General features: G+C 49.2%; 3 protein-coding genes across 62 annotated transcripts in view; all 3 read left to right on the forward strand.

Annotated features, from left to right (window-relative positions):
- The window catches only part of Ilf3 (interleukin enhancer binding factor 3), a 38,342-nt gene extending 37,526 nt beyond the window's left edge, over positions 1-816 (forward strand). For all 41 annotated transcript variants that reach the window (XR_015627028.1, XR_015627029.1, XR_015627030.1 and 38 more), the window contains 1 exon segment: positions 124-816. Coding sequence is in view for 34 of the 41 variants with exons in the window: in XM_087563950.1 (XP_087420076.1) it covers positions 124-260 (137 nt within the window). In the remaining 7 variants the exon portion in view is untranslated.
- Positions 817-6,845: 6,029 nt separating this feature from the next.
- On the forward strand, positions 6,846-14,179 carry Qtrt1 (queuine tRNA-ribosyltransferase catalytic subunit 1). 5 transcript variants are annotated; one of them, XR_015626944.1, is made up of 10 exons: positions 6,846-7,228; positions 7,303-7,371; positions 7,463-7,601; positions 11,314-11,392; positions 11,525-11,650; positions 12,512-12,650; positions 12,974-13,049; positions 13,124-13,233; positions 13,308-13,395; positions 13,837-14,179. XR_015626944.1 is itself a non-coding variant. In XM_087563560.1 (10 exons), exons 1-10 carry the CDS (start codon positions 6,863-6,865, stop codon positions 13,987-13,989), a joined length of 1,335 nt encoding a protein of 444 aa, XP_087419686.1. In that variant the 5' UTR covers positions 6,846-6,862; the 3' UTR covers positions 13,990-14,179.
- Positions 14,180-18,746: 4,567 nt separating this feature from the next.
- Positions 18,747-27,210, forward strand: part of Dnm2 (dynamin 2) — an 81,884-nt gene continuing 73,420 nt past the window's right edge. For 15 of the 16 annotated variants that reach the window (XM_087560673.1, XM_087560675.1, XM_087560674.1 and 12 more), the window contains exon 1: positions 18,747-19,052. In XM_087560673.1, coding sequence (XP_087416799.1) covers positions 18,892-19,052 — 161 coding nt within the window. In that variant the 5' untranslated portion in view covers positions 18,747-18,891. 16 annotated transcript variants of the gene reach the window in all.

Genomic DNA, 27,210 nt, shown 5'->3' on the forward strand with positions numbered 1-27,210 from the left:
TGACACCAGCCCCTAGAGGCTTGTCCCACTTCTCAGGGCAGCAGTGAGTGATAGGCCTGTGTGACAAAGCAGGAGCTGCCACCTTGGCCTACAGTTCTGTCCTAAGCCACTTTCATCTTGCAGGAGGCTACTCATCACAGTCAAACTACAGCTCCCCTGGGTCCAGCCAGAGCTACAGCGGCCCCGCCAGCTCCTACCAGTCCTCACAGGGTGGCTACAGTCGGAACACAGAACACAGCATGAACTACCAGTACAGATAAAGGCCCAGGCTGCCCCTCTCAACCTTCTGCACCTCTGCCTCCAACTTGTCTCGGGAGATTGAGTCTGCACATCACCAGTTGCCATGTCCACTGGGCCAGTGCCCACCCGTCCACGTTGCTGACGTTGCCACGCTGTGAGGCGTGGTGGTCCCTGGGACCCGTGCCGTGACCCTATTTAGCTGTGTTTTGGACTCAGTGTCTTCAGTGGTTTGTTAGTTACCATTACACCTTGTCTGAGTAGTGTTCCGAGTTCTTGCCGTGCGGAATCCCTCTGTCTGTTTATGCCCGGTGTGAGTTCCATCGGGTGTCTTTAAATAGTTGCAGAAGGGATACGTCATCTGTTAATGCTTTTTGTGAAGTGAGTTAAATGAGCTTTCATTATTTTAATGCTTAGTGTTTCAGTTTTATAAGTGAAAATTTTATTTTAAAAAACAGTGGGGTTTGTTTTTTTGTTTTTTTGTCTTTGTTTTTTTTTTTTTTTTTGGTATGTCTGGATCATTCAGGCAGTACATTTGAATTCCGCTGAATGTAGATAAATAAAAGAAAAACAAAACAGCGCCTGTCTCAGGCCTGGGTGTCTGACCCCAGCCATGCAAGGGGGGGGCTGGTCAGAGAAGAACATGGTTATTAGGGAGAGTCGAGAATCTGTAGGCTTTCCACTGTCTTCTCCTTTTGGATGGTGTTGGTTCTCCATGTCCTCATTCACTCTGTGGGGCCTCAGCTGGCCTCAAACTTGCAGAACTCCTCCTACCTCAACCTCCCAAGTGCTGGGATGCCAGGGGTCTGGAGGTGCGTTACCACACCCAGGTCTGATATGGTTTTAAGTCTAACCTCACACCAAGGCAGATCAGACTGTAAACTCAGCTGGAAAACTGCATGGGAGGTCAGCCAGGTAAGGCCCCCAGTTTCAGTCCTGACTAGAGGTGCTAGGAAAATTCAGGAGTTGGGACTAGGACTTGTGAGTGCCCAAGGGCAGTGGTTGTCACTGTCGGTGGTCTTTGCCCCTCAGGTGAAGTCCTGCACCATGGTGGGGAGGGATGCTGCCAGAAGCCAGTGTTGCCTGGAGAGAGTGCCTTGGGACATGCTGCATGCTGCTCACTGCTCCTGCAGTGCAGATGATGTTGCATTTCCACCAGGGCTACCTGCTGAGGGCTTCCAGCCCAAGCTTTGAACAAATGTCCCCTTGTCAGCCATCACCTTGTCCGCCGTCTGTAGTGTTGTAAGCCTGAGCACAGGTGTCCCACAGCCTCTCATACAAGTGACGGGCTACTCAGAAGATGTTTGCGGTACTCTAGGCTCTTGCCTCCATGCATGCAACAAGGTACAAGGAAAATTGCTGTCTCCTGCTGTGAGAAAGGGACACAAAGGGTGCCTTAGTGAGATGACAGCCCTGAGGCACGGGAACTTAGAACTCTTCTGAAGACCAGAACAGCAACTACACCGTTCGCCAAGCTGGCTCTCCCCTCCAGCAGCTCTGGGTGATGTTACCTGCCTACCACACTGAAGTGTTTCAAGGAACACTCAACAAGCAGCAGTTGACTACACACCCACCTCTTGTATCTGAGCTCATCAACTTAGGAAGCTGGCTTCAGGAAGGTTAGCTTGTCCCATAAACATAGACCTCTTGCTGGTCCTTTGCCTGTGCCTACCTGATGGGCAGCCTTCCTGGCAGTTGCTCCTCCACCCAATAGAAGTAGATAGGAGCTGGTTTATGAATAGCATTCCTTGGGTGCTGTTCTCCAGATTGCTTTGGATGGTGTCTCATGTCATCTGTCTTCAAAGGTCACCAGGAGCCTCAGCAGGAATCCGCTAGGAGCCCTGCCCATTCGGATAACTAGAAGCCTATCTAGTTATCAGTTTTCCTCTAATGATAAGGCCTGAGGTTGGAGCCTGGGATCCAGGTGCAAACTGCTCCAGAGTACTAACACTTGTCAGAGGGCAGGAAGCTTTCCACAGGCTAGGAATAGGTGACTAAAGGCCACCTCTGGACTCTGGGTGGGAGGGATGCTATTTGAGCAGTGGCCATTCTCATCTGCCAACTTACCATCCACTTGATTGCTTCTGTCCCAAAGATCACCGTTAATGCTTTTGGCATCTGTGGCTGCACATCCAGTCTGGGTGTGACTTCAGATATAACAAACTGTACTGCATGTGCTGAGAACTGAAGATACTGCAGGTCACAATAGAGGTTTGGGTGTAGGGCACTGACCCTTCCCAAGAGACAAGAGAGGTGCTGCCACACTTTTTGTTTTTTTTTTTTTTGTTTTTTTTTGTTTTGTTTTTTTTTAAAAACAAACTATGTGCTTTAGTGGCAGGCATGCTCAGGGTCTATGCTACCTCTGTTGGCACTGCTCTCTCTTTACAGTCATTAAGCTTCCAAGCCTTAGTTGGGCCAGAAGGAGGTTAGGGTCAAAAGTTAGAGATTACCTTGGGCAGAGGAACAATAGGGTTGAATGAAGCAGGCACGCAAACGGAAATGATGGAAAGTGTGACTGCTGGGCGGGGCTCAACAAATGCCAGGCCTTGGGATTATAACCCTTGTCCTAAGGGCTGTGGAATGAGGCACTTGAAGGTTCTGACCTGGGAAGACATGGATGAGCCCCTCTGAGTTATGGAGCAAGGTCAGTGGCATTGGGAGACAAGAAGAGAGACTGTAGGCCAGGAGGTGCTGAAATTCTGGAACGTTCTGAAATTGAAAGTCTCTGGGATTCGAAGGAGACCTAAGTTGGTTTGAAGAACTCAGAGGTGGGCCTTTTTGAAAGGACAGGGCCTGTATTCCTGTTGTAAGGTGGGATATTCAGAGCGATGGTGATTATGATTTCTTGGCCCAGGCCTTTCCACTGCCCCAAAAATGCCATCCAAGCCCAGCCGCTGTGGTATTTAGGCATTGTAGGGTACCGTGGAATACCTCTACCCTGACTGACTAAACAAGCTTAAAGGCTCTAGAGGTTCCTACAGTGCCCTCCCGAATCCATGGTCCTTAAGCCACCATTTTACCATTGGTTCTGGAACCCTAATTTTACATTCCAGAAAGTTCTCAGCTTCTATCTGTATCCAGAATTCTATCTAGTCCCTGCCTGTCTGTCTAAACTCCAGACCTATGCTTTCTCATGCCAGCCCCCTAATCCCTATTTAGAGGTTTCCGTGGACAGCCACAGGACTTCTTGGTAAGAAAGAACACAGTCTGAGAGCACAGACCACCTGTGGCTAGGCAGAAAAGGTAAGTGCATGGAGAGCTCCCAGAGCACAGTGTGGGCACACAGCACCCCTTCCAACCCAGTCCCTTCCTCAGGATTTCCTAGGCAACTCCTGGACTTTGCCACACTGGGAACTGCGCCAGCTTTCTTACAGAGTCCCCAAGCTTCTGAAAGCAGTGCGCGCTCAGCCCCGCCTCTTGAATGTGCAGAGGCTTCTCCAATCTCCAGGCAACTATCCTGGCGCTGTCCTTTGTGCTGAAGCGGAGTTCCTGCTTGTGTTAATTGCAGGGGAGGACTCAGGACACCCCCCAGCTCTCACACACTCCTCCCGTGTATATTTACCCCAGCGGCAAAGCTTGCAGCCTCCAATCCAGACTTCTTGCAGTGATATCTGCTTCCATCCTTTCCCTTCAGTTCCACCAGCCACTCTTGGAGTTCGCTGCTCAAGAGCCCTCTCCAGTCTGCACCAGCCTTCAGGTCTTACTTTAAGCTGAGGGGCCTTCCACCAGCCCAGTCCTTGTTTGTTCTATGCTTCTGAAGCATTGGAGGCTAATGAGTTCACTTGAGCAGAAGAATCTTGAGGGCAGAATAGGCTGCAAAACACTAAAAGGAGAAAGAAAAGAAATAAAAATCTAGACTCAGAGAAGTCTACTCATCCTTAAGATAGTCACCTCTCTAGGGGTGGAAAGGTCAGTCCATATAACCAATCATATGATCCTGAGTAGAGCCCCAGCCCATGTCAGACCATAGCAATGATCTTCCTCTTTGACCCTAATACTGGGAGGTAGAGACAAGTAGATCCTTTGTGTTTTCTTGCAAGCCAGCCTAGGCTAGTGAATGAATCAATAGCATATAGGGTGCTGGGTTTGGAGGCACAGGCCTTTAATGCCAGCATCCAGGAGACAGGCAGGTGGGCTACATGTTAAGACCCTGTCAATAGGGACTGAAGAGATGGCTCAGCAGTTAAGAGCACTGACTGCTCTTCCAGAGGTCCTGAGTTCAATTCCCAGCAACCACATGGTGGCTCACAAGCATCTGCAATGGGATCCAATACCTTGTTCTGGTGTGTCTGAAGACAGCTATAGTGTATTCATATAAATAAAATGAATAAATCTTTAAAAAAGAAAAGAAAAAAGACCCAGTGAGGGCAGGCAGATATCTGAGTTCAAGGCCAGCCAGGGCTGCAAAGTGAGTACTAGGACAGCCAGTGCTACACAGTGAAATCTTGTCTTGAAAAACAACAGAAAAACTCTTGCTCTCTCTTACTCTTTTTTTCTTTTAGAAGATTTTTTTTATAATTTTTTTCTTTTTTAAGATTTTATTGTATTGGGCTGGAGAGATGGTTCAGCAGTTAAGAGCACCACTGCTCTAACAGAGGTCCTGAGTTCAAATCCTAGTAACCATATGGTGGCTCACAACCATCTGCAATAGGGATCTGGTGCCCTCTTCTGGTGTGTCTGAAGGCAGCTACAGTGTACTCATACACAATAAAATAAAAAAATTTTTTTATTTATGTGAGTACACTGTTGCCATCTCCACCTCCACATGGATGTTGTGGCAAGTATCCACAGCGACATACCCACACACACAAATGTAAAAATTCTAAAACAGGGCTGTGACCTGTAACACCAGCACTGTGTGTGTGGAAGAGTGGGGATGAGGATCTCTGGGACTTGTTATCTGCCAAGCTACTTTGAGCTTCAGTGAGAGACTGCCTCAGCGGATTAAAGTGGAGAGCCACAGAGCAGAAAAATTAGCCATCCTTTGGCCTCTGCTCACACACAAGCACAAGGGCCTTGAATATTGCTCAGAAAGTGCTGTATCACTGAGCAGTGACACCTCAGTTTGGTGTTTTGAGGCATTCTGACTAAGCTCACCCCTAAAGCCTCTGGAAATTGGTATCATTTACCCTTTATCACAGGGCAAGAGACTATTAAGGGTCTACCCAGTACCTTTGCCCATGAATAGCAGGTTCTGTATAGCAACTCTTTGGAAATGTGGGACAATGGTGCCCTCTGCCGGCAGAGGTGACAGATATAGTTTACATTGACAGTAAATCACTTGACTTTATCTCTGTTCAGTGCACCGGGGACACATGAGTGTACACACACACACACACACACACACACACACACACACACACACACCATTGAATAATTGTGAGGGTCCAGGTTCTGGGCTTTAGGTTTCTTTTGTAATGATAGGAATCCTTTGACAAAAAATGACTGAGACTACATGCTGGGTCCTTGAATGAACACAGAATGACAGAGACTGGTGTTAGGGACTACATGTATGAAGACACAAATACATCTATCTTTCTGCCGTGTGTATGTGAGTATGTGTGCAGAGGACTCAACCCAGAGCCTTGTGCATGCCAGGCAGGAAGCGCTTGTTTATAAAGATTTATTATGTGTATGTAAGTATTTTGCCTGAATGTGTGTGTACCTGCCTGATCAAAGGAGGACATCAGATCCCCTGGAACTGGAGTTACAGGGGGCTGTGTGTGCTAGGTATCCGATGTCCTCTGGGGACATGCTCTTACCTGCTAACTCATTAGTCCTTATTTTGATTTTTTTTAAAATAATTTTACGTGCATCGGTGTTTTGCCTGCACGTGTGTTCATGTGAGGGTGTCAGATCTTGGCATTACAGACAGTTGTGAGCTTCCACGTGGTTGCTGGGGATTTGAATCCATTTCCTCTGGAAGAGCATTCAGTGCTCTTAACTGCCCAGCCATCTCTCCAGTACACACACACTTTTTGAGGCTAGCCTTGAAATCACTATATGGTAGAGGATGGTTTTGAAATTTTGACACTCATCTTTACTTCCTGGCTGTGGGATTGCAGTAGCGCCCTACAATGCCATGTTTTGTTTTGGAGGTAGCCTATAATATAGCCTTAACAGTCCTGGAGCTTGCAAGGCAGTGTAGACTAGCCTCAAACTCAAAGGAGTGCAATAACCTGCTCTCTTCAATCTTTTTTTTTTTTTTTCTTTTTGTGAGATGGGATCTCTCTGTAACCCAAGCTGGCAGGAAACTCACTGTGCTGTGTTGATCTCTAACTCCACACAATCCTTTTGCCTCAGCCTCCCAAATCTTGGGAGCATATTGGACTGTTGTATTTTATACAACAGAAAAACATGTCTTGAAGTGTTTTAAAATACATTTATTGTATGTCCGCCCATACGAATTTGAATGGCTGTCTTGTAGATCCCAGAAACTCAGGTCATCGGGCTTGGCGCCGTGTATCTTCACTCACTGAGCAATGGCACTGGGCTTTAGAACCGTTTTCGTTATAGAGGGAAAGTGTCAGCAATGGGATCTGGAAGTAGTACATCCAGTGTGGAGGGTGTAGGCGTCAGTTGCCATGGTTCCTGATACCTCCCAGATCACGTGATTCCGGGCAACATGGCTCTGTCCACTGTGGTGTCAGCCCACGTGGTTCCGGAACTGAAAATGGCGGCGGTAGGCAGCCCAGGTTCGCTTGAGTCCGCTCCACGAATCATGCGGCTAGTCGCTGAGTGCAGTCGCTCCAGAGCTCGGGCCGGTGAGCTGCGGCTGCCGCATGGAATGGTAGCCACCCCTGTGTTCATGCCTGTGGGTACACAGGCCACCATGAAGGGTATCACCGCGGAACAGCTGGACTCCCTGGGCTGCCGCATCTGCTTGGGCAACACCTACCATCTGGGGTTGAGGCCGGTGTGTGGATTCGATCCGGGGGTGGGCGGTGAGGGGGCCGCCTTGCCGGGACACGCCTCAGGAAATGTCATTCTAGTAAGCACACTGCTGGGGCTCACCCAGACCTGGCCGTGGAGTCGGGTTACGGCCTAACTTTTTCTCCATCACAGGGTCCGGAGCTGATCCAGAAAGCTCACGGTCTTCACGGTTTCATGAATTGGCCCCACAATCTGCTGACGGTGAGTTGGGATTGCCGCCCTTGGGCGCTGCGTTCAGGTGAGAGATCCCCAGGCTCGATCTCCTGACAGCTTTGCGGCGGGCTCTCCCCAGGATAGCGGCGGCTTCCAGATGGTGTCTCTCATCTCCTTGTCCGAGGTGACGGAGGAGGGCGTCCGCTTCCGCTCGCCCTATGATGGAGAAGAGACACTTTTGAGCCCAGAGAGGTCGGTGGAGATCCAGAACGCTCTGGGTAAGAGAACCCTGGGGCACCGCCCCTTTAGGTTGTCTGTGGCTTAGACAGGTCCTCGGATGCCACGTGAATTTGGACTCTTTAGCCCAGTGAAAATAAGAATAAAGAATAGGTCCCATGTTGGGCATGTGCCTCAGGTGATTAGAGTGCCTTGCCAAAGTCCTGAACTAGATCCCCACCACAGCAAACAAAGGAAACACATTAAAAAACAAAAAGCACGTGTCGGCTGCCTAGCTAGCAGAAAATTGTCGCTACTTCTAGGCCTGCTTGGGTTACACTGTTTAGAAGCTGTCTCCATCTCTTGACCAGACAAGAGAACAAATGTCAGGAGTGTAAGCACAGTGCTGGATACGGAGTTACCCTTTTATTTGTGGGTTTGTTTTATGTGTTTATGTGGTGTGCGTGTTTATGTGCGTGTATTTTATCGTTTACTTATTGCTAGTTATTTTGGAGAGGGTCTCACTGTTTAGCTTCAGCTGGTCTAGAACTCTCTATGTAGACTGGTAGACCAGGCTGGCCTCAAACAGAGGTATACCTGCTTTTGCTTTTCCTCTGGAGTGTTGGCCTTTTAGACAGGTGCCACCACACCAAGCTGTTAGTGTTCCTAGTAACAAATTGAGTTTAATAAAATATTGGTGGCAACAAGATGAGACAGGCATGCTTTGGGTCTCTTATTTCCATCTATGTAGTTTGTTTTATTTTATCTTTTTTTTTTTTTTTTTTTTTTTTTGAGACAGAGACCTACATAGTCCATGCTGACTTAGACTCCCTCTTTAACTGAAGTTGACTTTGAACCCCCAGTTCTCTTCCTTCCCACCTCCAGAGTGGTGGGATTACAGCCAAATGCCACTGTGCCCGTTTTTTTTTTTTTTTTAAAGATTAATTTATTCATATATATGAGTACACTGTAGCTGTCCTCAGACACACCAGAAGAGGTGTGCCCGGTTTTATAGTGAGTCGGGGATCAGGCCCAGGGCTTTCTGTACACTACACAAGCATGCCATTCATTGAGCTGCGTCTACAGTCCAGGACAGGTTATGTTATAGATCGTACTTGGGGCTGGAGCCTTGGAACATAAGCTCCAACTCTTCCCCACTTCCATACGTACAAGTAGAATGATCTGTCGGGGCTTAAGGCCTGGTGCTGGCTGGGTATGGGCTTTATCCTAAAGTCTTCTTACGAATCCTCCGGTGTTGCCAGAGCAGCTTGTGCGACAAGAGTTGTCCTGGGTCCCTGTATCTTCTGATAGCAGGATAAGATTGCCGTGATAACAGCAGGAGCAAAAACAACTTGGTGAGGAAAGGGTTTATTTCTTCTTACATATGGCCCCTCACTGAGGGATTCTGGGCAAGGGGCTACCACTGAGCCACATGCTAATCCGCCAGAGCTCTACCCCAGAGCCCTGGCCTGAGTTCTTGCACCTAAATACAGGCTCTCCCTATGCTGTGCTGGCTACGCTGAAGCTGGGGACTCTCTTGCTTCCCGCTACGGGAACAGGCATGCTCAGGGAAACACACCTGGCTCTGCCTTCTCTTTTGTTTGTTTGTTTTTTGGGAAAGAACAAAGCTTTGCTGTGCAGCCTGGCCTTTGCTTCTTCTCACTAGACCTGGTGAGTCAAAAGCCCTCTGTGTGATAAAACAGCCTGACCTAAGCTGCCTTTTACTGGGCTTACGCAGTTGATCATCGAGGGAAACCAAAGCAGGTCCCTGGAGCAGAAGCAATGAGAAATACTTCTCCCTAGCTTCCTTGCAGGCTCATGCTTAGTTAGCTAGTTTCTATTAAGATTGATTTTTATTATTTTGTTATGTGTTGTATATACATGGGAGTGCAGATGTCTGAGGAGGCCAGAGGGAGTACATTTTCTACGCCTGAAGTTACAGGCGGTACTGACTTACCTGGGTGCTGGGAACCAAACCTGGGTCCTCTGGAAGGACAGCGAGTGCTCTCAGCCACAAAGTCCAAGCCTCAGCCCAACGCTTTTTTATTTAGTCCAACATTACTTGCCTAGAGGTAGTACTGCTCATGGAGGGCTGGGCCCTCTCTCAGATATGGCCCCCAGCCCATGTGATCTAGGAAATCCCTCGTGGCTTTTCTCTCAAGTGAAATTAAACTGGGATAGTCTATATTCATCCTTTAGTCCTTGTATCCATCCATCCATCCATCCATCCATCCATCCATCTGTGTACCTGTCTATCTATCCATTTATCTAACTATCTATCTCTTCTGTCTAACTGGGCATGTAACCCAGGTCCTCGCGTGTGCCAAGCTGGGGCTCTGCTGCTGAGTCTTGGCCTCAGGGCCCCAGACCTTTCATTTGGGGAAGTCTTTGGGTTTCAGAATCATCGTTAGCAGGAAGCATTATGCAAAGGGTGGCCATGCTTTATTTGTATTGGTGTGTGCACTCGTGCCATAAAGCAAGAGCAGGACACAGAGGTCAGCTTTGGTGCCAGTCCTTGCCTCCATCTTGTCTCAGACAGGGTCTCAGAGGGAACCAAGAATGACCTTGAATTCTATTTTTCTAAAAAAAAATACATTTTTAAAGATTGTATTTTTCTTTTTGTTGTTGTTGGATTTGAGACAGTTTTTCTCTGCCAATGAAATAAGCCAATTCAAGCTGAATTAAAAACATAAAAACAGGTTTATTAGAAGACAGCTTTTTGCAGTGGGGGGGATTTGAGGGATGTTTGTCCCTGACCAGGAGACAGAACGGGGGAGCACACAGAGAGAGAGAGACAGAGACAGAGACAGAGACAAAGAGAGACAGAGACAGAGAGACAGAGACAGAGAGACAGAGCAAGACAGAGAGAGGAGGGATGCTGGGGTGCCGGGTGGGTGCTTTTATCAGCTGCACACACCTTGTGCACCTGGCCTTGGCAGGTCCCTTTAGCAGTTGCTAGGTCCCTGAGAGCAGGCCAGTGAAATTGCCTGTATATTAACAGGGTTAGGGTTGGGGGTCCTGGGTTGGAAATCTAACAATTGAGTCTCCCTATTTAGCCTTGACTGCCTAGATCTTGCTAGGTAGGCTACATTGGCCTTGAACTCAGAGCTCCTCCTGCCTCTTCGGATTAATTGTGTGCACCAACCATGTCTAGCTATTTGATTTTGTGTGGGTATTTTGCCTGCATGTATATCTGTGTACCTCATGTGGCACAGAGCCTAGAAGAGGGTATTGGATTCTCCGATACAATCATATGACAACTCACAGCAAGTTGTCATGTGGGATCTGGGAACTGAACCAGGCTCTCTGGAAGAACAGTGAGCACTCTTAACCAGTGACCCCCAACCTTAGACTCTTGATTCCTCTGCTTCCACCTCCCGAATGCTGGGACAGAGCCAGCGCACCCACTTCCTGCGGTTTTGGGGATGGAGTCTGTGGCCTTGTGTGTGTTAGACCATTGCTGTAGGCACACGATTTCAGTAGGGGCGGAGGAGTGGGAGCTGGGGAAGAGTCTGGGATCCAGAGTGACAACATGCAGGAATCGGTTCCCTCTTTCCACCGTGTGGGTCCTAGGGATTGAACTTGGAGAGTTGGGACTGGAAGAAAGCACCGTTGCCTGCTGATCTATCTCACTGGTCCGTAAGGTTATTTATACAAAAGAGAACGAGAAGGTTCCTGGCTTCTGTGCAGCCATATTAGGATGATTACAGAGGTGGTCCCTGGGAGGGTCCTCCGTGTCCTCTTCCTCACCAGAGCGCACCTTCCCACTCCCAGGCTCGGACATCATCATGCAGTTGGACGATGTGGTGAGCAGCACGGTGACAGGCCCTCGAGTGGAGGAGGCCATGCACAGGTGTGTGTGTGTGTGTGTGTGTGTGTGTGTGTGTGCGCGCGCGCGCGTGTGCACACGAAGGAGGGATTTGGGCCCTGTGGCCCCTGTCCTTCTCCCTAGCCACTTGAGGTTCTGTGATGAACCCTCCTGCAGGTCAGTCCGCTGGCTGGACAGATGCATCGCAGCCCATAAGCGTCAGGACAAGCAGAACCTCTTTGCCATCATCCAGGGCGGACTGAATGCTGATCTTCGGACCACTTGCCTGAAAGGTAGAGTCAGGTACTGGCAAGGGTGGGGCTGGTCTGGGTACAGAATGATGCTGTGGCCATAACCGTTAACTGGCAAAGGTGTGAATGCAGGAGATGAAGGCCCTGAGCCTCGTGCAGTAGGGCAGGTCCAGAAAATGGAAGTAATGGAGCCAAATACCGATTCCAGGTTGGGTCTTAGTTTTCTAATTTTATCATTCTCTCTCTCTCTCTCTCTCTCTCTCTCTCTCCCTCTCCCTCTCCCTTTCCCTCTCTCCCTCTCTTCCTTCCCCTCTCCCTCTCTCCCTTCCCCTCTCCCTCTCTCCCTCTCTCTTCCCATTCACCCTCCCTCACAGTGTATGTGTAAGAGACAGTGTGAGTTTGGGGTCAGTTCTCTCCTTCCACCACATGGGTTCTGGGGTGGAACCCAGGTCATGAGGTTTGGCAGCTCCTTCCCGCCCGCTGGCTCCTCTCACAGATCTGTTGAAATATTACATTGACATACGACAGGCTTTTGTGTAGCCCAGGCTGGTCTGGACTTTCCTGTGTAGCAGAGGATGATCCTCCTGCCTCCACGTCACTGACATGCATCACCTCACTCGGATGATGTGCAGCTGAGCAGGGACCCAGGGAGTCTGAGTAATGAGCTGCTAATGACCTAGTCACACTCCTGTAGTTCAGGGTGGCCTTGAATTCCTCATTCTCCCTCCTCAGCCTCCTGGGCTGTAGGTATTCCAGGGTGTGTATCTAAATGTTTGTCTCATGGCCTTGTAAGTTAGCAGCTGTGTTGCATTGTAACACAGGAAGTTGAGTCTCGGGACAGGAGTTGGGTTTAGCCTTTTGTAATGTCACAAAATCCTAAGTCCTCCTAAGCCAGGGTCATCTGTCCTTTCAGAGATGACCAAGAGGGATGTGCCGGGCTTTGCCATCGGAGGTCTGAGCGGAGGAGAGAGCAAGGAGCAGTTCTGGAAGATGGTGGCATTGAGCACCTCCATGCTGCCTAAGGACAAGCCACGCTACCTGATGGGGGTTGGGTATGTTGGGGCGAGCCCTGGTGTGGGGAGCCCATCCTGGGGTCCCCTTTCCCTTTTGAGGGATCCTCATGGGAAGAAGGGTATGGTGTTGCTGGGGAATTAATGAAGTGGTCACATAAGCCACTTCCTGGAGTAAATAATGTTCCGGGGCATCCTCAGCTATGTAGGGAGTATTGGGCCAGCCTAGGCTACAGGAAACACAATATCAGTACAGAATCAGACAAAAGAGGACACATGGCTCTTAGAGAGAGGGCAGAGGGAGTCCTGGAAGCCCTCTCTTCAGGTGGACTCTGCTTCTCTTCCCATCCCACGGCTGCACCCAGCTATGCCACCGATTTGGTGGTCTGCGTGGCCCTTGGATGTGACATGTTCGACTGTGTATACCCCACACGGACAGCGGTAAGTCCCGGGTAGGGGGCTGGAAGGGCTAAGAGTCTGTACCCCTCATGACCTTGACTTTCCCTGTCCCCCAGCGTTTTGGATCCGCCCTTGTGCCCACTGGGAACCTGCAGTTGAAGAAGCAGCAGTACGCCAAGGACTTCAGCCCCATAAACCCCGAGTGTCCCTGTGCCACCTGCCAGACGTAGGTCTTGGAAGTTAGGGATTGGAGAGGGGAGAGGGCAGGCAGGATACGGCCACCAACTGTGTGACCCACAGGCACAGCCGCGCCTTCTTGCACACCCTGCTGCACAGTGACAACACCGCAGCGCTGCACCACCTCACCGTGCACAACATTGCCTATCAGGTGACCTGGATGGACATGGTGTGGGGCAGGGAGGGCCTTGGCTCCCAGGGCAGAGTCGGGTGAGGCTATGATGGGGGGTAGCACGGCCCCTTTTTATTGAAGGTGTGGGTCTGAGGGTCTCCTTTGGGGGTGTAATAAGAATGCAGTAAGGGCCCTGTGGGTGAGATTCATCTGGAGGGTGTGGTGTGGGTAGGGCCTCTAAGGTGGCTCCCTTTGCCTCTGGCTCTTGATGTGGTTGAGCCTCTTTGCAAGCCTGGTGCCTTCGGGTTGCTCTTGAGACTGCTGGTGGCCCGCACCCTACTGATGCTCCCCCCTGCCCTTGGGGGTGCTCTTGGGATTGCTGGTGGCCCGCACCCTAGCTGATGCTCCCCCCTGCCCTTGGGGGTGCTCTTGGGATTGCTGGTGGCCCACGTCCTAGCTGATGCTTTTATTGCCCTGCAGCTGCAGCTCCTGAGCGCCGCGCGCAGCAGTATCTTGGAACAGCGCTTTCCCGACTTCGTGCGGAACTTCATGCGGACCATGTATGGGGACCACAGCCTCTGTCCTGCCTGGGCCATTGAAGCACTGGCCTCTGTGGGAATCACACTCACATGACCTGGTTGCTGGGGAAGGACGCTGGGGTACAGGGAATATTGAAGGACTCTTTTTTACAAAAGATTTTGTTACTACTTTTTGTTTTCATTTAAGATCTTGTATCTTTTAAGATCTCCCTGTCTTCTTTCTTCCTCATTGTAGTTGGATTTCTCGATTCTCGGTAAGAAGTAAACCAGAGAGTGGAGGTGTGCCCATGCTTGGATATATGTGCAGAGGCCTGGAGGGTATGATCCCAGGACAAAGAAAGAGAGGCAGAGCCAGGAGGGTCTGGGAGATGGCCCCAAGGACTTGTGACCCCAGAGCTATAATCCTAGCTCTGGAAAGGTTAGCTGCAAGTTTAAGGCCAACTTATTTTTCATAGCCTGCCTAGGGTACAGTGTAATACCCTTTCTCAATGAAAATAAAACAAAAAAGTAGTCATAGAAACTGTGGGGTAACTGGGAACCCCTGAGCACAGCCCAGCTTTGGAATGTGTTCTCAAACTGGGGGGTTTGTCTAGGTCAGGCTCTCCCAGCTACCCTGAAAGATATCACTCTCATTCTTCCCTGGTTGTCAGGTGCCTACCTGGCCCAGGGAGAGGAAGCAGCTTTGCCCAAGGTCACCAGTAGAGAATGGCAGCTTGCCTTTCTGCTCTAGTCTTAAAAAAAAAAAAAAAATTATTTATTATATATGAGTATACTGTAGCTATCTTAAGACACACCAGAAGAGGGCATCAGGTCCCATTACAGATGGTTGTGAACCACCATGTGGTTGTTGAGAATTGAACTCAGGACCTCTGGAAGAGCAGTCAGTGCTCTTAACCACTGAGCCATCCCTCCAGCCCTCTGCTCTACTCTTAATCCTGTAGCACAAACTTGGCTGCCTAGCACTCTGTACTCTCCTTAATAATAGATGTGAATTAGCAGACGTCACACCATGGCATGTGACAGGGATCAAACCCAAGGCCAAGCATGCCTGACTATGCTCTGCCCCTCACCTATGATCTAGTTACCCTGCCTGCCACCCTTTGCTTTTCTTCTTGAGACAGGCTCTAACTAGCCCCAGCTAGAACTCTCAGTGTAGACCTGGTTGGTCTTGAACCCACAGAGACGTGCCTGGCTCAGCGTCCCCAGTATTGGGGTATAGGGGTGTGACTACCCATCAGACAGCTTGCTGTATTCTTTTTCTTTTTTTAAAGATTTATTCATTTATTATATATAAGTACACTGTAGCTGTCTTCAGATACACCAGAAGAGGGCATCAGATCTCTTTACAGATGGTTGTGAGCCATCATGTGGTTGCTGGGAATTGAACTCAGGACCTCTGGAAGAGTAGTCGGGTGCTCTTAAACGCTGAGCCATCTCTCCAGCCCAGCTTGCTGTATTCTTTTTTTTTTCTCCTTTTCTTTTTTTTCGGAGGTGGGGACTGAACCCAGGGCCTTGTGCTTGCTAGGGAAGTGCTCTACCACTGAGCTAAATCCCCAACCCGCTTGCTGTATTCTTAAGGATGACCTTGAATCTCTACCATTACCTGGCCTCTGCTCCCTAGGCTGGCATCATAGGTGTGCACCACCACTCCTGGTTCATGTGCCGGGGATGGAGCCCAGAGCATCCCAGACAAGCACAGATCCACAGAGGCACACACCCAACCCTATACCTTTTTTCTTTTTTTATTGTTTCCACATAATATTCAGCCAACTCCTTCTGTGTATAATTAGTATTTTTCCAGGTTCTTGCAGCACTGATAAAGTATGTGACACCAAGCCTACCAACCATAAACCCATATATTTGGGACCTGGGACTAAGTCCTGTTCCTTAAACAATGGCTTATCAGTTGATGTTACCTAGTTCTCCTAAAGTTTCCCACTGGCTTACACACATATCTTATTCCTCTGGCCAACAAGGCAAACAAGGAGGAGCTTTAATGCTCTGGTCCTTTTCTTTCTTTTTTCTTTCTTGTTTTTAAAGGGTCCCCCTCTGTCATCGTCTCACTCACTGCTCCAGCATGACCCCTGTACCACCTCCTGTCAGCTGCTTTCCAGAGTGTACGCTCCTTCTGCCTCCTCACTGACTCCTATTCAAGTACACGTGTGCCCAGAGGCATCAAATTATTACCAATTAGCTGTTCCACTCTGGCCTGGTGGCAGGGCTGAAACCCCTATATTCAAGACACTGGGGCCAGAGGATCAGGCATTTCAGGCCAGCCTGGGATACATAGTAGGTAAAGATCATCCCAAGCTACACAGACTATGTCTCATGAAAACAAACACAACCCTCCTAGAAGGAAAAGACTCTTCTGGGGCAGATGCTGGGATCCTGGCATGAAGAGAAACTCTGTGTCCCTGATGAACTGGGTCTGGTGGCTCCTGCCTGTACTCTCAACACTGCAGCGTCATGGCAGGAAGATCTAAGTCCAAGACCATCCTCCACTACACAGCCTCGAGTCAAGGCTCTGCCGAATGAGGCTCTGTCAGCACCATTCCCCCCAAAGTACACTCCAGAACCTCCGATTTTGCCTGCAAAATAGTGTATTCCTCCATTCTTGCATTAGAGAGTGGATCTCCAAATTACACTTGGTAACTAAAGAATGTAGGGTGTAGAAAAGTTGAAGAAACATGGAAACAAGTGGAATATTGGCTTCTGACTTACCATGGCTTGGGGGTGGGTGGATGGGCATCTATACAGATGGTGGGTGACATCCACAGGTCCCTCATAAAAACTCAAGCATGGTGGTGAGCTTGTGTAATTCCAGCTCTGGGAAGGTCAGCCAGCAGCCAGCCCTGCTGAATTGACCAGCTCTTGGCTGAGAAATCCTGCTTCAAAAACTGAAAGTGGCCTTCCCTAACGTCAAATCTGCCCTCCATATGCACAGGGCAGCATACCACAAGCACACAAGTGACAGAAACAACAGGGGCTGGAGCTGTGGTTGCTGTTGGAGAGGACTACAGTTTGGTTCTTAGCGCCCATAATCAGATGACTGACGACCGCTTCAGGGCATCCCATGCCCTATTCTCCTCTCAAGTGTCTGTACCGCACCCAACATAAACAAACATAGTTAAAATAAGAGGGCTGGAATTTTGGTTCAGCAGGTTAGAGCACTTGTTGCTCTTGCACAGGACCTGAGTTCAGGTCTGAGCACCCACATGGCAGCTTGAAACTGTACCTCCAGTTCTGGGAAGATCTGATGCCCTCCTTTGGTTTTCTTGGTCTACATGAATATGGAGAACAAAACAAGGCGAAACACCATGAACACAAAACAAGAGTTTGGGGTTGAAGCGATAGCTCAGCGGTTAAGAACAGTTGTTGCTCACCCACATTGCGGTTCACAACCATCCAGAATTCCCGATCTAGGGGATCTGATGCTTCCTGACTTCTATGGGTACCAGGCACGTATCTGGTGCACATAAAAAAGTAAATCCTTTAAATGAAATGTTGGGCTGGAGAGATGGCTCAGTGGTTAAGAGCACAGATTGCTCTTCCAGAGGTCCTGAGTTCAATTCCCAGGAACCACATGGTGGCTCACAGCCATCTGTTATGGGATTTGGCACCCTCTCTTGGTGTGTCTGAAGACAGCTACAGTGTACTCCTATACATAAATAGATAATTCTAAAAAATTAAATGTTATGTGAATTTTTAAAAAACTGTACATCGGTGTGTTTGCTTGCATGTAGGTATGTGTGTCATGTCTGTGTCTGATACTAATGGAGGCCAGAAGAGGGTGTCAGATTCCTGGAACTGGACTCACTGATGGTTGTGAGCTGTCATGTGGGTGCTGGGAACCAAACTTGAGTCTGCTCCAAAGGCAGCGAGTACTCTTAACCACTGAGCCATCGCTCTTGGAGCAAAAAATAAAATAAAGTAAAAATAACCCTAGAGTTGTAGCCACTGGTAAAACATTTGCTTAGCTTCATGAAACCGTAGACTCAATCCTTAGTAATATACAGATACAGGCATGAGAAGACGAGAGTACTTTTCTGTGAGGCAGAAGTGTCCACTTATCTTCACTGGCATTGGGATTCTTTCAGAGCTAGGAGTTGTGAGGCTTTCTAAAATACAAGTTTTCACTACAGCCTCAGAATTCAGGTGTGACAATCACTGAACCTTATCCACGATGTTCGCCTCCCTGAGTACTGTGGCCCTTTGCTTTAAAAGAATATCACAAAGTGTTAAAAAATGCCAGGAAAGCTGAAAGAATTTTTATGACGCGGTTGTCAGTCAGGATTGGGACGCTAGTAACGTGTATCCTAGCAAGACCGGGTGGTGGACACAGGGGGAACATCGAGAGTTTGTAGCCAGCATACAGAAACTGTATAGAAACTGTATAAAAAGATTACGGCTCTTCTTTTCTCTTATTGGTTGGAGTAGAGAAGTGATATTTATATCAACCAATGAGAAATTTTTACGGAATTAACTAGTGTCAAGTGACAATCCAGTGTTGAAGGATTGATTCCTTACACTACTGGCAGGTTGACGTTTTGTGTGACCAATAAGCCAACGCGCATCCGTGAGCTGAGGCCTCAATGTCTTTCCCAGAGACCCCGCCTTCCCGGTCTGACAACCCGGCTCGATTTCTATTGGCTTTCATTTAAGAGTGACGGTTTTATTACCCAGTGAACTTGTGAAATTAACCCTTCCTCGTGCCTTTTTTATTGGCTCACGTTCTTGAGTGGCAGTGCTATTGACCAATTAGATATAGCATTAGGGCTGCGGGCTCCACCCCGGAGGCCGGGAGGGGAGGTTGCTCGGGTCGGGTGTCGCCTGAGAACCGGATGAGGCGGTGACTGTGAGGCCGAGCCGGGAGCGGGCGTCGCGGCGAAGGGGAGCCCGGGCGGGCTGGCAGAGCAGAGCAGGAGGAAGCAACGGCCACAGACGCATCGGGACCGCGAGTCGTAGTCGGGGGATCCGCGGGGCGGAGGCGGGCACCATGGGCAACCGCGGGATGGAAGAGCTCATCCCGCTGGTTAACAAGCTGCAGGACGCCTTCAGCTCCATCGGTCAGAGCTGCCACCTGGACCTGCCGCAGATCGCCGTGGTGGGCGGCCAGAGCGCCGGCAAGAGTTCGGTGCTCGAGAACTTCGTGGGCCGGTGAGCGAGCGCGCCGGCGGCGGTTCTGGGGCTCCGGCTGGGAGGGCGGGCGGCGGCCTAGGGCGCGGAGGGCGGGCGGGGAATGGCGGAACTGCGGCTCGCGGACGCCTCAGGACCGGTGGCATTGGGTAAGGTCTGGGGCAAGAGTCTCCATGACTTTTCTCAGAGACTGGAGATGGAGATCCAGGTCTGGTACTAGTCGATGATCGTGGGTGGTGTTTGGGGCAAGACGGTCAATGCAAACCTCTCTTGGTGCATCTAGTTCCGGCTATCGCTGGGTAACTCTGACATCGCTTTGCCTGTGATCTGTGGTGATCCACTCCTCTTTTCTCCTGCTGCCTGGAAGTCTTAGTGTGTGTGCTGTTGAAGATAACACTTGCCACCCAGCCATCCATGGGGGATGACCCCTGGGGTCTGTCTGGCCAGTTATTTATCTGGAGCCTTCTCTCTTGTCTGGTTAGCTGGTTATCCGTTCTGAACAGGCTTCCTACGGGCACCATTTGGTTGTCCCATCTGTCCAGACCCACTCTGAGGTCCACCGTTGTCTGGCTAGCCATCTGAGGTGACCTCTCGTGTGCGAATGCCCATCTGTGCCCCTTATTTACTTGAGTGGGCCTCTGCCATCTGACCTGCTGAACTTTGGTAGCCTCTTGTTATCTGGTTCTCTTGGGCCGGCTGACTCTTGTCTTCCAAGTGAATCCATCCATTAGTCTGTTCTCCATTACCGCCCAGGCACCCCTGCCTGTCCATCCTCTCTGAGTGACAGAACTCAGGGAACTTGGGAAGAAACATTCTGTAGGGTTCTTTCCTGGCCCAGGATCCCCAAACCCGTCAGATGACTTCTAAGCTAAAGCCTCCCAGTTGGAATGCTCTCCAGACAGCTCTGGGAGCCTCAGCTTCTTCCATCTGTCCAGTGGGCAAATTCCACTCGCAGCTGTTTGTAGGATCCAGGAAGTGAGTGAAGAAGGGATGTTGATTTACTCCTGTCCCTCCCCCTCTGCCTTGCACACAGCAGCACTTCTCCATTCCAGGAAGTGCTCCATGTATGATGCTGCAGTGTGTGCCCAGTGATAACATTTGCTTTGCTGTGGACATTATCATTGTGTGTGTGTGTGTGTGTGTGTGTGTGTGTGTGTGTGTGTCCAAGTGTGTGCCAGAGTGCACTTGTGGAGTCAGGGGACATAATCTTTGTAAAGTCCTTCCAATTCTCTGTGGGTCCTGGGGAATCAAACTCTGGTCATTAGGCGTTTGTCCTCCCATCTTAAATTTTAGAGACATGGTCCCTCACTGAGCATGAAGCTCACTGATCAGCTAGTCTGGTTGGCCAGTGAGTTCCAGTGATCCACCACTCTCTGCCTCACCCTAACATTGGGACGGAGACAGACAGACAGACAGACAGACAGACACACACACACACACACACACACACACCCTGTGTTGTGTGTTTTTGTTACCAGTCTTGTGGAGGCAGGGCATCCCTAAATTTGAGGCTAGCTCACTCTACATAGAGTTCTAGGGCAGCCAGGGATACATAGTCAGACCCTGTCTCAAAAACCTTCAAAGTTGATGCAAGGCTGCAGGGACTGGGTTGTTGGAAGTGTTTATTTAGGCTGAACCTGTGACCTTAGGGACGTGGGAGTCTGAGGCAGATTTCTTGAGTTTGAGGTCAATCTGGCCTCCATTGTTAGTCCTTGTCTCAAAAAAAAAAAAAAAAAAAAAAAAGGCCAAGAGAGAGCTGTGGGCTAAGCTCAGACATAGAGAACTTACCTAGCATGAATAAGACCTTGGGGTCAGTTCCCAGCACCAATTGATAACAAATATTATCGATATTTATGTTTTCTTTGATTGCTTCATACTCAGAGATCTTTCTATGACTGTGGCTTTAGGTGCTGAAATAAACATTTTATGTATATGCATATGCACATATCCATGTTTGTTTTGTTTTGTTTTTAAGACAGTGTTTCTCTGTGTAACTGAACCCTGGCTGTCCTGAAACCCCCTTTGTACACCAGGCTGGCCTCTACCTCAGTTGACGAGATTAAAGGCAAGTGCCACCAAGCCCAGCTATTGATTCGTTTTTTAAATAGCATCTCACAACATAGACAGGCTGGCCTTGAACACACCTGCTTCTGCCCCCTGAGTGCTGGGATTAAAGGTGTACAGCACCCTTCCTGGTTTTTTTTTTTTGTTGTTGTTGGTTTGTTTGTTTGTTTTGAAACAGTCTCATACTGTAGTCCAGGCTGACCTGGAACTTACTGTATAGCACAGGTTGGCCCCCAGAATTGTAGCAGCAGTTTTTAGATTTCATTTTTCAAGTGCTGGGATCAGGTATGCACCACTATGTCTGGCTTAAGACATAGTGATTACTCTAGAATGCCATAATGTACCTGCATTATGCGGCCTCGGTAAGAGGGTCCCACTCAGTCCCATTCTCTATTTCCTGATGTGAATTTTACTAAACAGTCAGAACTGAGAGTCTATTCTGACCCTACTGCTGTTTCCTCCTTCTGCTGTTCTTGAATGTCCATCAGTGGACATCTGGCTGTCAGCCAGGAGCAAAGGAGAGAGTGTGCCAAGCACCTAGGGACAGCTCAGCCTGCTTCCTGTCAGTGCCGCCTTAGATTTTTCTAAGAACATTAGTGTACTCTAGGACGTCTGAGTTGGCCCAGCCCCTTGCCGAGGTTTGCATACAGATTGCTAACCCTGGAGGCCAAGGACTTGAAATGTAACAGGTTTCGCATGAGGTCCAGATGTCTACAGAGCCCGAAACTACACGAAGGTTCTAGAGAGTAATGATAATGACATGGAGGCCTGAGGCTCCAAGCATGGGTCAACCATAATTGACTTGTGTGCCTTCAGTCAAGGGGATTGATTCTAGGTCCTAGGTTCCTTTGTGTGTGTCTATGCACAGATATGTGAGTATGAGTGTGCGGAGGTCAGAGGGCAGCCTTAGGCATGGTTCCTCAGGAGCCATCTACTTTTGAGACATTGTCTCAGTTCCTTGGAACTTGGGGCTTGTTGCTTAGTCTAGACTGACTGGCCAGCCAGCCCTAGGGATGTGTCTGTCCAGGTCTTCACAGTGCTCGAGTGACAGGTGTGTATTTATGATTTCTGGCTTTTGCCAAGGGCTGAATCTTGGGCTGGCTTTGAAATGGTTGTATAGCTGAGGATAACCCAGAACTCTAGATCTCCTGCCTTCACCTTCTGAGTTTTGGCATTGCAGGTGTGTACCACCATGCTTCGGTTTATATAGTACTGGGGATGGAACTGAGAACTTTGTGCATGGTAAGTGTGCCGGCTAGACCCCAGGTTTCTCTGCTATAAGACGGGGGCTGCATATAGTCCAGGCAGTACAGGGCAGTAGTATGATGTCTGCTGTCATGTACTAAGGCTCCCAGAAGTTACAAAGGAAGACTGAGACCCTCACCCTGGGGAAGCTGACTTAATGCGTAACTCAGTGGGTCTTCCACTCAGGGCCACTCTTACTCCTTTGGAAGCAGAAGTTGGGAAAGGCATCCCAGGATGTGGAAACAGCCAGTATAAAGGTTCTGAGCCAGCAATATACCCAAGAGTGTCAGGAAACTGGGACAGTGGGAAGAGACTTAAAAAGAATTGGTGTGGGGCTTGGCACAGGCCACTTCTCTCCTGGGGATCAGGGAGCGGATGGGGAAAGTGGCCTGGGGGCACACCGTCTGCCTCCAGGGGACGCTTGGGTGGGCTGCTTCACATGTGCACAGGTACATGTGCACATGTGTTCATATGCATGTGGAGGTCAGAGGACAGCTTGCAGGACTTGGTTCCCTCCTTTGTGGGTCCCAGGGATCATCAGGCTTGGCAGCAGGTGTCTTTATGCAGGGAGCATCTCACCAGTATTCTTGTTGTCGTTGTTTTATTTTTTGAAACAGGGTTTCTCTGTGTAACCCTGGCTGTTCTGAAACTCTGTAGATCAGGCTAGCCTTGAACTCACAGAGACCAGTCTGCCTCTGCCTCCTGAGAATTAGGATTAAAGGTTTGATTTGCCACCACTACCTGCCTTTTCATCTGTTTTTAATACAGTGTTTTTGCTAGGTAGCACAGGCTGTCCCCAAGTTTGAGATTCCTTGCCCCCCTTTCCCGAGTGCCGCAATGGCAGGCCTATTCCACCACACTGGACTTGACTAAACATTTCTAGAGCTGGGGAAGAGCTGGTCACCTAAGGGAAGCCCATTGCTCACACTCTTGCAGTTGCTCTGAGCTGCAGCTGGTCTAGGCTGTACCAGGTTTGAATACAAATGCTGAAATGACAGGCTCCTTGGTTGCCGGGAGAAACTTGGGCATCTGCTGAACCCTAATTTACAGGGGAGGGGCCAAGTGCTAGCTGTAATTAGGCCCTTATTAAAGTGTCAATGTTTTTGGAGAAAATACAGGCAGTAATGAACTACTCACAGGGCCTCTGTGCAAACTGAGCGAATGGAGGACGTTGTCATGCCTCTCCTGAGCCTGATGCTACACTAAGAAGGTGTGTGTGAGGTTTCTGGGAGGCCAGCCTCAGCTTCAGCCAGAGGCTAGATGAGCACTTTGCTTCCGTTTAGTTTCTCTTTAAGATCTACTCTGCACCCCACTGTGTGCATGTGTGCACTTGTGTGTAAGCGTGCATGTGTGTGTGTATGCATGTGAGTGTGTGCGTGTGTGTATGCTTGCTTGCATGAATTTATATGTACTACACATGTGCAGTGCCCTTGAAGACTGAAGGGTATTGGACCCTCTGGAACTGGAGTTGCAGAAGTTGTGAACTGTCATGTCACTAGGAATTGAACCCTTGTCCTCTGCAAGAGCAGTCAGTGCTCATGACTACTGAGTGTCTTCCTCACACCTCCTCTTGTTTCTTTGAGATGGGGTCTCATGTAGCCCAGGCTAGTCTGGAATTTCCTAAGTAGCTGAAGATGACTTTAAACTCCCAGTCTTTCTGTGTCCATGTGCTGGAATTTCAGATGTGTACCAACATTCTGGTTTATTCCGTGCTGAGATGGAACCCAGGGCTTGCTATCTGCTAGGCAACTGACCCAGTCCACCAGCTGAGTCCCACCCAAGTCCTTGGGAGACAGTTGCTGCTTTTTTTTTTTTTTCTTTTTTTTTTTTTTTTTTCGGAGCTGGGGACCGAACCCAGGGCCTTGCGTTTGCTAGGCAGGTGCTCTACCACTAAGCTAAATCCCCAACCCCCAGTTGCTGCTTTTATACTGTCCTCAGTTACAGGTTGGGAAACAGACTGGAGAAGGAGGGTAACGTTGTCATGAAGGCCAGGTTCCTTTAAGGTTGTCAGGTGTGTGTCTTCACTGTCAAGCCTTAAGTTGGGCCTAATGGACCAGATGCTGGAGACGTGACAGGGACCTGGACCTAACTAGACAGAAAAATGGGTGGGCAGGTAAACAAAGAACATTCTGGAAGAATGAGAAGTCTGGCGATAGATAGATGGAGTCAGAAGTGAAAGATTGGTTTTGGAACCCACCGCCATGTGGATGCCCCTCAGTTGAACTGGAGCCTGGTGGGACAGAGCAGTGTCCACACAGAGGAAACACAGGTAGAGCACCCTGCACACACCGGGTTAGCTGATTGCTTGACGCAGATTTAGAATGGCCTGAGATACATGGGGCTCGGGACACCACCTGTCAGAGTGGGAACCAGTAGCTTCCTGGGGCCACCACTGGGGCGCGTCTGTACTGGAGGCACCTTTCTCAGAGGAGTATACCTGCTGCTTCTAGGCTGACCCCTTGGCTTCACCGTAGACCCCTGACCACTCCGCCTACATAGACAACTAGTTTCCCAAGCTGAGTGAGGGAGCTCACTCCTGTTATCCCTGCATTTGAGAGGCTGTGACTGGAGGATTAGCCATATTTCAAGGTCAGTTTGGGGCTCAGAGTCAGACCTTATCTCAGGAAACAAGCAAATAAAAACAAAACAAAAACAATCTTGTTTTTTCTTCAAAGCTGGCTGTAATCCCAGCACCTGAGAGGTACAGGAGGAAGATAGAAGTTTAAGGCTAGCCTCTTCTACCCAGACAAGTGGAAGGCCAGCCTGAGCTACAGAAGACCTGTCTCAGAAACCCCAAACAAACCAAAGGGAAAAACAGTATAACAACAAAGTCCACAAAAACAACTTTCTGATTTTTTCAGATGTGTGTGGTATGCATGTGTGTGTATGCATGTTTTCATGTGTGAGCATGAGTGCCATGGAGGCCTGGTATTTCCTACTGCATCCATTGAGATGGCCTCTCAATCAAACCCTGAGCTCACTGATACAGCTAGTCTGGCTAGCCAGTTTGTTCTGGGCATCAATCCATTGTCTTGTCTTTCTAGGCTGGAATTAGAAGTGGGCTATGAAGTCTGCCTAGCATTTATGTGGGTTCTAGGGATCCAAACTCTGGATTTCTTGTGTAGCCAGCACTTAACCACTGAGCCCACAGCTAGCTTAATACTTTTTTTATTTTTATTTATTTCTAATGTACATTGATGATTTGACTGTATGTATATCTGCGTGAGGGTGTTGGATCCCCTGGAACAGGAGTTAGGGAAAGCTGTGAGCTGCCTTATGGGTTCTAGGAATTGAACCCCAATCTTCTAGAAGAACAGCAGTGCTCTTAACCTCTGAACCATCTCTCCAGCCCTCCACAACTAGCTTTCTGGTCTGGTCACTTCTAGAAAGCTTTCCATGTTAGTTTCCAATTGTAGCTTGGAACATCCTGGCCACTCGTGTTTGTGTTGAGTGAGGGGAACTGAGGCAGCATTGTGAGGCTGAGGAGGTCATGCCATTGAGAGGAATAGCTCCCTCAATGGGCTGTTATCTACAGCCTTACCCACCTTGAGGCCTGTGTGTGATCCCTCTCACTAGTAAAACTTCCTTGGAGTGGGTATTATGAAACCAGCCTCTTGGCTTCTCTCATGGGCCTTACCCTGAGGCTTGCTTTGCCTCCCGATAGATTCCCCTAACTTAGATTTTCCAGTCTTCCTCCTGAACCTGGAGTAAAGTCTTTGGCAAAATTCCCAGGTGCTAAGGTCCGGAGTTCTGTCTGTGGAGGCTTTGGGTGTGGCTTCCCTTAAGGCTTTCCTATTTGTAGGAAGCTGAAGTGGCAGGCAGGGAGAGCATCTTGGAGGAGGCAACTGTCTTCTTGCTGAGGTGAAGCAAAGGAATGACTTGCTGACCATGTGCTTTTGTGTTGCTGGCTGTCCAGCCCATTCTTTTCCTCATACTGGCTGTAAAGTGCTCTGTGTCTGTGTGCAGATCTTTTGGTGACAGACATCAAAGCTCTTTTTGCCCTCTTTGTTCCAGGGCTCTAAATACACTTCATGGTAGGGACCCTTGTCGTGTGTGATGTGAGTGGGGAAGGAAGGGTAAGTGGCTGGTACGAGCTATGTGGCCCTCACCCTGGTGGTGGCCGCCGCTTTACAGTTGGAGTTAGACAAGTACCTTTGGACTCCCTCAGAGGCTCCCCTCTTGTCTCTATGTCCCATGTGCCACTTCAGCTTCCAATTGTAGAAGCCAACGACGCCTGAGAACCTGCAGACCCTGGCTCGTACCTCACTGCTTGTGCCTCTTTTACCTGCTTCCTCCCTTTCCTCCACCATGGGTTCTCAGCCATCTCACTCTCACGATATCCTCTCTCTCTTCAAGACTGTGCATCATATATGCCATTTTGGTCTTGAATTCCACATGTAACTTGGGATGACCTTGAACTCTGCATCCTTATGTCCACCACCTGGGTGCTGGGCTTATAAGTACCCGGTACCCGGTTTGTGTGGAGCTGGGTGTGGAACTCAGGGCTTGACGCATGCTAGGCAAGCACTCTGCTGGCTTATGGCCAGCCTGTTCCCAGTCCTGTTGTTACTGTTATATTGGTATTTGTGTATGTGTCTTTGTGTGCACCTGTGTGGAGGGGGATGATGGAGGCCAGGGCTGTTTCACTTAAAAAGATTTTTTTTTTGGTTTTTTTTTTTTTTGGTTTTTTTTTTTTATGTGTGTATGAGTGTTTCTTTCTGTTTCATGTGCATGTCTGGTACCCAAGGAAGAGGACATTGGATCCCCTGGAATTGGGGTTACAGATGGTTGTGATCCATCATGTGGTGACTGGGAATTGAGCCCTGTTTCTCTGCCAGAGCAGCCTGTTCTTAGCTACTGAGCCATCTCT

Source organism: Rattus norvegicus, chromosome 8 (genome assembly GCF_021556685.1).
Source record: "Rattus norvegicus strain SHRSP/BbbUtx chromosome 8, alternate assembly SHRSP_T2T, whole genome shotgun sequence".
Lineage (NCBI taxonomy): Eukaryota > Metazoa > Chordata > Mammalia > Rodentia > Muridae > Rattus > Rattus norvegicus.

What these genes read in the sequence shown, in the direction of transcription:
- Qtrt1 (XM_087563560.1), top strand. Translation starts at nt 6,863, where the DNA reads ATGGCTCTGTCCACTGTGGTGTCAGCCCACGTGGTTCCGGAACTGAAA. An exon ending in GGAGATCCAGAACGCTCTGG is followed by an intron (nt 7,602 to 11,313) that starts GTAAGAGAACCC and finishes TCCCACTCCCAG; the next exon opens with GCTCGGACATCATCATGCAG. An exon ending in CGCTACCTGATGGGGGTTGG is followed by an intron (nt 12,651 to 12,973) that starts GTATGTTGGGGC and finishes GGCTGCACCCAG; the next exon opens with CTATGCCACCGATTTGGTGG.